General features: G+C 39.8%; 2 protein-coding genes across 2 annotated transcripts; both read right to left on the reverse strand.

Moving 5' to 3' along the window:
• Positions 1–1,230: 1,230 nt before the first annotated feature.
• rdh5 (retinol dehydrogenase 5 (11-cis/9-cis)) lies at positions 1,231–5,387 on the reverse strand. Its single transcript, XM_085408037.1, has 6 exons — positions 5,251–5,387; positions 3,953–4,038; positions 3,495–3,817; positions 3,112–3,370; positions 2,120–2,283; positions 1,231–1,762 (listed from the first exon to the last, which is right to left on the reverse strand). The coding sequence occupies exons 2-6, from the start codon at positions 3,982–3,984 to the stop codon at positions 1,542–1,544; spliced, it is 999 nt and encodes a 332-aa protein (XP_085264163.1). The 5' UTR covers positions 3,985–4,038; positions 5,251–5,387; the 3' UTR covers positions 1,231–1,541.
• Positions 5,388–6,342: 955 nt separating this feature from the next.
• On the reverse strand, positions 6,343–11,386 carry bloc1s1 (biogenesis of lysosomal organelles complex-1, subunit 1). The gene is made up of 4 exons (XM_085407447.1): positions 11,148–11,386; positions 10,928–11,000; positions 8,966–9,098; positions 6,343–7,371 (listed from the first exon to the last, which is right to left on the reverse strand). Exons 1-4 carry the CDS (start codon positions 11,206–11,208, stop codon positions 7,261–7,263), a joined length of 378 nt encoding a protein of 125 aa, XP_085263573.1. The 5' UTR covers positions 11,209–11,386; the 3' UTR covers positions 6,343–7,260.
• Positions 11,387–11,440: the final 54 nt, after the last annotated feature.

The raw sequence follows: 11,440 nt of genomic DNA on the forward strand, positions 1-11,440 counted from the left end.
GCCCCATTCATTCTGTCCTTAACACGGATCAGTCGTCCTGTCCCCTTGGCAGAAAAACAGCCCCATAGCATGATGTTTCCACCCCCATGCTTCACAGTAGGTATGGTGTTCTTGGGATGCAACTCAGTATTCTTCTTCCTCCAAACACGACGAGTTGAGTTTATACCACAAAGTTCTACTTTGGTTTCATCTGACCACATGACATTCTCCCAATCCTCTGCTGTATCATCCATGTGCTCTCTGGCAAACTTCAGACGGGCCTGGACATGCACTGGCTTCAGCAGCGGAACACGTCTGGCACTGCGGGATTTGATTCCCTGCCGTTGTAGTGTGTTACTGATGGTGACCTTTGTTACTTTGGTCCCAGCTCTCTGCAGGTCATTCACCAGGTCCCCCCGTGTGGTTCTGGGATCTTTGCTCACCGTTCTCATGATCATTTTGACCCCACGGGATGAGATCTTGCGTGGAGCCCCAGATCGAGGGAGATTATCAGTGGTCTTGTATGTCTTCCATTTTCTGATGATTGCTCCCACAGTTGATTTTTTCACACCAAGCTGCTTGCCTATTGTAGATTCACTCTTCCCAGTCTGGTGCAGGTCTACAATACTTTTCCTGGTGTCCTTCGAAAGCTCTTTGGTCTTGGCCATGGCGGAGTTTGGAGTCTGACTGTTTGAGGCTGTGGACAGGTGTCTTTTATACAGATGATGAGTTCAAACAGGTGCCATTCATACAGGTAACGAGTGGGGGACAGAAAAGCTTCTTACAGAAGACGTTACAGGTCTGTGAGAGCCAGAGATTTTCCTTGTTTGAGGTGACCAAATACTTATTTTCCACCCTAATTTACGAATAAATTCTTTACAAATCCTACCATGTGAATTCATGGATTTTTTTTTCACATTCTGTCTCTCACAGTTGAAGTGTACCTCTGGTGCAAATTACTGACCTCTGTCATCATTTTAGGTGGGGGAACTTGCACAATCGGTGGCTGACTAAATACTTTTTTGCCCCACTGTACAGTGCATGAGTCTTCATATATGCATATTTCTTCTCATTTAACTGCCGTGTTCATGTTGCCCATAACTGTAGCTCAGCCTGTAGACATTGTTTCAGAGCAAAGCTTTATTTATTTTCTTTCTGTATGCAGCCCGTTCTCACTCCCGTTTCAGCAGCATGCCCATCCTTGCATTCTGACAAACACAGTTTCTTAATATTAAAATGTTCTTTATTTAGGCTTCCATGGTGAACAACATCCATAACAAGCACATTAAATAATAGCGTTAAAACACCCAACAAACAGAATAATATGCATACGGTAAACTGTATGAGTATTTTTGTGTTGTCTAGAAGTGTCAAAGAGACATTACAGAGGAAAAAGACTTTTCTATGGTATACACTTATAAATATAATAACAGTAATTTCTAAAGTTGTCGTATTATCATCGCATGGCCAACTCTGATAAGGAAAATAGATCAAGAAAAAAAAACTTTTTTAATGTCAGCCTCCTTATTGCGTCAAAATGACATAAAGTAGGTCATCCCAAATCAGACGCTCTTTGAAGGACGTGGAAGCACGAGCTTCAGTGCAATATCAACTACAAAGGAAGGCATGTAAGAGAGGGGGATCCAGACAAGCTTGGCATCCCAGCCAGCACTGTATCTGGTGCGAGGGTAGGCAGCAGAGAGAGCGTGCTCCATGCAGTTGGTCACTTTAGTGAGGTCAGAGTCGCAGACGGCATTCATGATCAAACGCTGTATATTGACATCTTAAAAAGAGAATTATGTATTGTGACCAGAGAGTAATTTGTGATTTTTTTAAGCCACAGTAAACTTGCAATTTCCAAGAATCCTTCATTCTTATCTGATGTTCAATGATTTATTTTTATACTTCATTTTTTTTAAAAGCACGCAAAGATATTTTTGGATTAACATGTTATGTATGAATCTTGGAAGTCACTTCTCAATAGGTGACTTTTTATATCTAAAATTAACAGTTACATTTCATTCCTAGTGTATCAAAGCAAAAAACAAACAAACAAACAAAAATCAGTAAGAATGTGACACAATTGACCTATTCTGCATCAATAAAATGCTTCAGATGGTCCACGGCCCATTGTACTTACATTTATCAAGGTATTTGTCTCCATAGCTGGCCTTTACTTCAGGGCTGAGTTGGTTCCACAGGCGATGGAGCTCCCTCTCAATGGGTTCGAGGCTCGTTACTGCAGTCTTGAAAAACCCGGGCTCAACGATACATACCTTAATTCCAAAGTAGTGGATGTCTCTCCTGGAAACACAGATATGCTCTGTGTGTTGCTTTTTCATAGCAATAACAAAACCTCATCTAATTTTGAGCACCACTTTCTAACAGGTCACCATTCACACATGTCCTGCTTTATATCTGCTTTACAATTTATTTGTGAGATATTAATAAAAATATTTGGATTGGTAGAAAGGCCAATCAAATGGCCAAATGGATTGGCCATCTGCATTTAAGCCAAAAAATGAGTCTAAAAATCTCTACTTGTCATTAGTATTCCCTTACAGTGCGGGCTTTCTTGATTTTCTGAGAGTGCAAATGAGTTCTTATCAATTGTTTATAACTGATACATTGTATTGTATTACTATCAAATACTGTTGAATGACCTACTGAACATTAGTAAAGTCTTGAGTTTCCACTTACCAACTAATATTCAGGTTTATAGATTTAGATGGTTTCAGTGCTAGCTCTATAACACAGGCTGCAAGCTTTTCATTGTCATTAATGAAAACATAATCAACTACCTGGCAGAAAAAGAGAGTTAATGTAGCTATGTGAGTCAGTGAGGGCAACAAACATTTCCCCCCGTTTGGCCTCAGAACCAAAAATCCTTCTCTGAGGCACGCTGTGGCCAAATTAGGTCTATTTGTACAATTGGTTAGATGGTGTGCATTTTTAGTGCACTCTGTAATTTACTGATGGTCTTTTTTATCACTGAAAATGTAATAAAACTGTATCACCCATGCTAACTTTCTAATTATGATACACTGTCTGTCTTTCTAAATAAGAAACGAGTACCAACTGGGTCCTTAAGCTAATATATATGGTTGCAGCAGCCCTTTAAATGAGTCTTACCTGAGGCAGTCAGAGAAAGATTCTACTGCAAACTTGGAAATGCAGTATCCACCACCATTTGCTGCCACTCTACCAAGCACTGATGCTACATTTACAATACGACCACGAGCCTGTTTGATGAGGGGCAGGAAGGTCATTGTCATGGCAATCACTCCATTCATGTTTACTTTCAGTGTGCTGTGGAAATCCTCCACTTTCATCCACTCGGATGGACCCATGGGTAATGAACGTCCAGCATTGTTCACAAGACCCCAAAGTCCTACAAAGCAAATAAAAAGACAAAACAAGGAAAACATGATGCTGTGTTTTGTTTACAGGCTTGCCTTGTGTGATCTAATAATGTCCTACAATCGTATATGTAACTGTAGGAAATCATCTCTCACCCTTATCGCCAACCTCTTGCTTGGTCCACTCCATTGCTTTTTCAATGCTATCCTGACTGGTCACATCCAGCAGGACAGTCTTCAGATAAGGCCCTGCCACTCTTTTCAGATCATCAGCTCCCTTTTCTGTGAGACAGCCAGCTAGTACACGGAAACCTTTACGATCCAGTTTCTTACACAGCAGGTTTCCAAACCCCGTGTCACAGCCAGTAACAAAGACATACTTATTTTTGAAATCCTCAATCTCCAAGCTGTCTCTGTAGAGCCACCCGACAATCCACAACACAATGAAGGTAGCAGAAATGTATAACCAAGCATTTTCCCTAAAAGAGATCAAATAATATGTAATAAGAATGTTAAGTATTTGACTGTCACATCTGCATCCGTGAGTATGGTAAGGTATGACTACAGGTAGCAAAGAAATCAAGAAGTCAAAGTTTAGTTTTGGTATTTCTTACCCTAAAAGGTCATACACAAACTGTGTATCCATGATGTCTTCAGGACTAGAAGTAGTTTTTCAGTCACTGTGAGAACTTGATGCCTGCTGAAATAACATGTTAGTATGTACTGACATGGGAAGCTCTCAAATACAGTTTTCAGAGAAGAGAATGTAAATCAGAAATACATTGATACGTTTCAGGAATGTTGCAAAACCGATTTTGTCTCAATTCCACAATAATTAGGTTTTTATTGAAGCTTTATATTGTTTTATTTCATCTTTTTGACAGCTATTTGACACAATGAATTTGTTCAGTGAGAGCCATAATTGAAGGGTGCCCCTAATGCAAAACTGCTTTGGCTGCTCTGGGCATGTGATAAATCTTTGGATAATACTCTTAAGGAAGAAAGAAAAGGCATTTGTGATGGAGTAAAACCCAGTGAGTGGGGGGGACGAAGACATGTTTTTGAAGCATAATTTTAATACCCGTAACGGATCTGCTTGGGATTGCTGAAAACTAATTAGTCTGCAGGCTTATTATTGTAACAAAAAAACTTCTGTGGCTTAAGGTATCCAAAATATTTATTGTGTGGAAAAACTAATACTTGTTAAAATCTTGTTACATTTGGGATAAATTAAGTTAGCAAGTAGAGTTATAATTACATTTTCTGAACCAGAACACTCTCTCAGAAAGAGAGAGATGTCAGTGCAAGGTTTATGCTACAGCTGCCCTAAATTAACAATATTGGTAATTACCAAATTGATTTCTTATGTTTCTGTAATCGTTATTCCACCAGTGTGTACAAGCTCTTTCACCGTAATGATATTTTTAATGCTAGAATATAATTATTTTGGTTAACCACAAATGTTCAAATTTGCTGTTTTACAAAAAAAGCAGAAAAAAAAAATAAACCACATTATTATTTTTGATGCCAAATTACAGTAATTTTCCAACTGAATGCTAAATGCTTGATTAATTTTGTGACTTCTCAGGGACTTCTCTAGTGTTCCATTTCAAATTTGGGTACAAAACCATGAAATCAGTTTGCTATTAGCCTAATAGCAAATGACAACATATCTTTTTTGTTTTTAACTGGTTTTTGACAGATTTCTAAAATGTTTTCTTGTTTTTTATGACATGTGGTTTACTAAATTTGCTAATAACTGTTTAAATCTCAATCAGTGTAAATTTATAATCAGATAAAACTCAAAAGTCCATTTCTGCATATCTTGAGTTTTTAATATTCACATTTAAACTAATTACTTTCTTTGATTAAACTGAAGTGGTGAGTAAAACACAAAACTGTGTTGTCCTACCTTTTTATCTTTTGGGAAGTGATGGCGCTCCACACGTTGTCGCTCCTCTTCCCGTTCCCTTTCTGGTTATTCTCCTGTCTTAGTTCAGCTGGTTGGACAGAAGCTTTATCCCTGTTGTTTATCCCTTTAGACTAGCCCGCTACTGGTAATCCAGCAACGCGTAACCATTTGGTTGGTGTGTTTAAAAAAAAGGTGGTGGGAACGAAACAAACAAAAACCCTTTTCTGTGACGTGCACTTGGATTTCAAGATCTTCTTAAAGACATTTTAACATGTTACGTCAGGTCCTTTCAAATGGTGCACCACAAAGTGTATACAGTATATATTTTCAAAGCCTGAAGGTTCCTAGTTTATAGCGGCATGAATACTTTGTGTTTTAAGAGTATTTATACAAATTGTGATAATCCTGTAGGACCAAGCATGAGTACAATCTGTGACTGCCTCAGTTCACCTGACAGTTATATCAGTAATAAAGCTCATACAGTACTCTTTTAACAGTCTCTATGACCTGCGTAATTTTTGGGCCGGTGGAAAAAGAACAAATACATCCAACCTTTTTTTTTTTTACATTAAAATTAGATTAAGAGCAGTCTCGTGTGGTAAATTTCTTGCCTGTAATACGATTAGTGAACTCACAAGCCACACTCACTGACACGTCACACATTCCACAAACTGTCCAAGCACCTTAGCCAGGCAGGTATTTATCCACTTACTATATTTATATCAAAACTTGTTGCAATAGTTGCAAGTCCATAAATGCTAAGGTCTCTTTGGGAAGCCAAAAAAACAAAAAAAAAAAACAATTCTTGATCCTGAAGTAATTTTGAAGGAAACTGCCCACTTGCAACCCTCACAGCCTTTAACTCTCACTTGTTCTCCAGTTGTGTTGTAAAGATTTAATCTGTGCTTACCCAACACTGACATCTGCTGTGCATATGAACCTCCTGACAACGAATCGCCTTAAAAAGCAGCCTACAGGCTTTTCTTTCTTAAATGAGGTACTTTATACAAATATTCACATTTCCTTGTTCCCAATTTCTTTATATGTAACAACTGTTCAATTAACACATTTTTTATAAGAAGAAAACACAAGTGAAGATTTTTAAACTTTATTAAAATATTTTTCCATCATTAACAACATCTGAAATCCATCCATCGTTCAGGTATCAGCCACAGAAAAGAAAGCCATAAAACAAAATGCTTTTTTTGGATATACTAAATAAAGGTAACCGGTGTTTATTATGTCTGTGGCTTCTTTAACCTATTGCAAAGGGGTAAACTGAATCTTTACAACAATGTTACTTTTTCCTCTTTTATTCAACAAATCAGGCAATGTAGTGAACCAATTTGTCTGACTCGGCCCCCACCTCTATCGCCTACTGTCACTCACCACATGGAGTGACAGGATCCCTGCAGGGCTGTGTTCTTAGCCCCCTACTGTATGTATGCCGTGTGCACACGACTATGTCCTGAGGAAGAATAACCAGGACCAGGAGCTGCTGCTGGCCTTCTACCACTCATCAGGTACGCAAGGACCACAACTGAGAATAGGAAGGGTATGCAAAGGGTAATTAACACTGCCCCAAAAATGATTCCTCTTCCACCCCTGGAGGCCATCGCCAGATTCTCCTGTTTCAGAAAAAGTAGGGCCACAGGTGACTCTTTGCACCCCCCCTCCCCCTCCCCATTTGTACATGAACTATTCTATTCTAAATATTTATCTACTGTTATTTAGGTTGTTGCAACCTTGATCTGTAAGCACCTCCAACACTGCTGCTAACACAACAACATAACAATTTCTGCACATGTGCATTTAATTGTTAAAGCAGCAGAATTCTGATGTTCATCTGAGCTGCCCTGGCAAACTTAGAGGGGAGTGCAGACAAGCAAATAAACTGCTGACAAAGGCAAAACACATATTCGCTGATAGGGGTCAACTCAAGTAGATTTAAATGTTATTCCAGTGTATTCAGTTTCACTTGCAAATGTCCAGCACGTACATGTTCATGGTTTATGAGCAAGCAGACTGAAGCTGACCCTTGTGTACATACTCCAGCGCTGTTGCTATTGTCCTCATGTCCATCTCAATACTGCGTGCCCAGTTTTCTACATCTCCAATTTCCTGTTTAAATGAGAGCATGAAAAAATTAGTATTCACAACCTTGTTAATGTACAAATATAACCCACTATCAGCCGTCTTTAATTCCCAAAATGTGTTTTTTGGATTCTTTTTCAAAAGGGGAAAAGTGTGTTGAGCTCAGATTAAGTCCCTAATTAAAATGTGTTTGTACAAGCAATTCCTTGGTGATGTCACAAATAACTCCTAAGCCAATCATGATCCAGTTTGTATTTTACACAAGTGCGATGTGTTGACCTGGAACTGCCAGTGCACAACAGAGAGCGCAGATCTTTGGAAGATCAGAATCAGAATCAGAATCAGAAAGGGGTTTATTGCCAAATGTTGAGCAGGTTTACAACATTAGGAAATTGCTGCGGTGCTTCAGTGCAAACATAGTGTCATAAATAGCACTTAAATAGACATGAAAAAATAAAAGTAGGGATAAGAATTAAAAGTGCTACGTAGAAAGATATGTGCATGAGCTATACATGAGATATATGCATGAGAATAAGAATTAAGAGTGCTACGTTGAAAGATATATACATGAGTGCAGGTGGTGATCAGTGCCAAACATGGAATGATGCAGTGAACACAGCGTAGGGTCATGTGTTAGTGGTGGGAACAGTCATATGGTTATTGTTCATGTGTCCAACAGCAGAGGGGAAGAAACTGTTCTTATGGCGAGAGGTTCTGGTGCGAATGGACCGGAGCCTCCTGCCTGAGGGGAGCAGGTCAAACAGACTGTGTCCAGGGTGAGAAGGGTCAGCTGAGATCCGAGCTGCACGCCGCAATGTCCTGGAGGTGTACAGGTCCTGCAGAGATGGGAGTCTGCAGCCAATCACCTTCTCAGCAGAGCGCACAACACGCTGCAGTCTCTGTTTGTCCCTGATAGTGGCTCCAGCGTACCACACGGTGATGGAGGAGGTGAGGATGGACTCGATGATTGCAGTGTAGAACTGCATCATTGTCCGTGTTGGCAGGTTGAATTTCTTCAGCTGCCTCAGGAAGTACATCCTCTGCTGGGCTTTCTTGATGACGGAGGTGATGGTGGGCTCCCACTTCAGGTCCTGGGTGATGGTGGTACCCAGGAAGCGGAATGAGTCCACAGAGGTGATGGGGGTGTCAGTCAGGATGATGGGGGGGAGTGGGGCTGTGTGCTTCCTGAAGTCCACAATAATCTCCACTGTCTTCTGGGCATAAACAGTTTTGTTTGTATGTACTCCTGACGTTATTTAACACAAGGTTACAATAGTACTTTATTTGCTCCAGCGTCTAGTGTTACAGTTTTAATGTGTTTTACTCCTCACACTTGCACAAAGAACTGCAGCTAGAAGTTAGCCTGCTGACACACTTAAGGGGATGTCTTTTAGGGAATTTTTGGATAAAAATTATACTGACAAAAAAACATGTCAAACAAATTATCATTACAAGTACAATATTATTAAATATCATAACGTTCTTTTAACATTTTCATCCTAACTGACCTTGAAAAAATGCTGATGTTTGCTGCAAAATCACTTTGCAACATGACTGTGTTCAAGACTGATATGGTAGATTTGAGATGATGACAGACGACAGGCATTTCCTTTTAACCTACCTTTAATGCTTGATTGAAACCCTCCACCATACTGATCCACTGAGCAGTTTGTTTGGAGAACTGGCTTGCCTGCACTTGGAGAGTCTTAACCTCATGGTCAAGCTTTCGCTGGTTTACATATGCCTGTGCAACTCTAAAATGAAACAGAACAAAATAATGAGGTTTAGGGCATTATAATACATATAGCCGCTTCAATTTCAATACACTGAAACCATACACTGTTACTCAATATAGTAAAAATCTCTCTTTGTCCCAGAAGGATTTTGGTCTGGTGGCTAATCTTTTTCATGCAGGAGCAGCACAACAATAATGGTCTTTGCATCCCACTCTGAGTCTCTTAAGCTGATTGTCCTGGTTTCATCACATCTTTCACAATACATTGTTAATAATTTCAGCATACTGTTTTTGGCTGTGTTAAATATTAGGCGATGTCCATCCTGTTAAGAATAAACTGTTTGATTAATTTGGTCCGAAGAAGGTGTCAGTAATGTGAAAGCCTGGAGAAACAGTATGACTAAAATCTGATGTGTGTGAAAGCCTTTTGTCAGCCTGGCACTAACATACCATATACGAAGTAATCAGTCGAAAAATTATTATTAATTAGTGGGATACAAATAATAAATAATTACTAGCTATTAACATCACACTAAAATCAAGATACTTTTAAAATTGTTTACACTTGACTTTAAATAAGCAAAAAAATATTTAATGTAACATATTCTCTAACTTTATTGTCATTTTACATTAAATATCTTTAGATTTTGAATACTGGTTGTAAACAACACAACATGTGGAAAGTTAATATTGGGCTCAGAGATTTTTCACAACTTGCTTACTTTCCATTGACTAAATTTGCAATGTAAAAAAGAAAATCAATAATTACTGGTGCTGAAACAAGTACAGCTTTCAGAGCAACACTTAAAAGTAAATAATACAATTGGTGCAGGACACAGATGTCCAATATTCCAGAGAGATTGCGTGAAATGTACCTTTCTGTGGGACCTCCAAAGGTTGATTCTGTTCATCTGAACATAGCATTTTCAGGGGGAGAAACGTTTTGTCACTCATCCAAGTGACGAAACCTGGATGAGTTTTGGACCCGATCCTGGGGGTGGACCAATTTTTGGCGCAGCGCGTTTTGGCCTAAGCAAAAACCTGTAGGGATTCTGTATGTTTCAGGAGTATCAAGACACATTTTTGCTAAACACCGTGTCTCCTGTGGCTTTTAAACCCCAAAACACGATGTGACAAAAATTGGTCCACCCCAAGGATCAGGTCGCCTGACGCAAACAAGAGTAACATAGTGTACGCTGTTAAGTGCCAGGAGGATTGCCAGGACTTATACATCGGGGAAACCAAACAACCTCAGGCGAAGCGGATGGCACAACACAGAAAAGCTACCTCCGCAGTCTATTTACTAGACACTACAGTCTAGTGGCCTGTAGTGTCAATGATGAGGATGTACACATCCTGGACAGGGAGGAACGCTGGTTTGAGCGCGTAGTCAAGGAGGCCATTTACGTGAAAAGGCAAAGACCATCTCTGAATCGAGAAGGGGGTCTAAGGGTACATCTCTTGGCATCTTACAGTGCTGTGATTGCAGCCATTCCCCAACTCTATGTGAATGGTACTCATGGCCATTGATCAATGGGCTTTGATCAGTGGTTGTTGATCAATGGAACTGACCTCCCAGCGCATTGTTCCTTCAGTGGTGTTAGTTTCGATCATTATGCAAATGTACTGTTTATACGATTGGGGAAACCTGCAGTAAACTGAGACTGAAGAAGTCACTTGGAAGAGTGGCGAAACGTTACTCCCACTAAAAACGCTACGTCCAGATCAACAGAATCAACTTTTGGAGATTTACTTACCTGGATGACTGAGCATTCCTTAAATACTACCAAACCAAAATGAACAGCAAGAAATAAGCAAAAAGAAAAAAGAAAGGAATCACCGTCATACCCAACGTTGAGGTGGTCTACCAGGGCTTCTGTCAAACAAGTGGCTGCAGCAATTGCTTCACGTCTGCGTTTCTCTGTGAGAGAAAAAAGACATTACTACAATCAATCAACACCGGACTGTAGCACTGTGTGGTGCTGGGACATCCTAAGTCAAAGAGAGCTTTGTTTTTAGCAATGGTTAGCACTGGCGGCTATCACTATCGATTTTTGTTATCACACACCCTGCAGCTCCTTCCGCTCATTTTGCTTCGCCTGGTGCTCCTTCAATAGACGAGATAACATCGTGCTTCAGCAGACGTTATATTAATGGCGAAAGTGACTGCTCATAGAACAAATAACATATCATTTACCACACCGCGGCGTTTCTTGCTGACTGCTAACAATTACAGCCGTGTCACGGGACTAAAAAGACGGATGTCACACGTGGGCGTGTCCACACTTTGGCCATCGAGTAAATGTCTGAATAATTTCATAAATAAAACCATATATTTTAGTATGTACTGCCAAACAATGT

Source organism: Rhamphochromis longiceps, linkage group LG5 (genome assembly GCF_057381845.1).
Source record: "Rhamphochromis longiceps isolate RC_006_pf linkage group LG5, R_longiceps_female_GT1.1, whole genome shotgun sequence".
In the NCBI taxonomy this organism is placed as follows: domain Eukaryota; kingdom Metazoa; phylum Chordata; class Actinopteri; order Cichliformes; family Cichlidae; genus Rhamphochromis; species Rhamphochromis longiceps.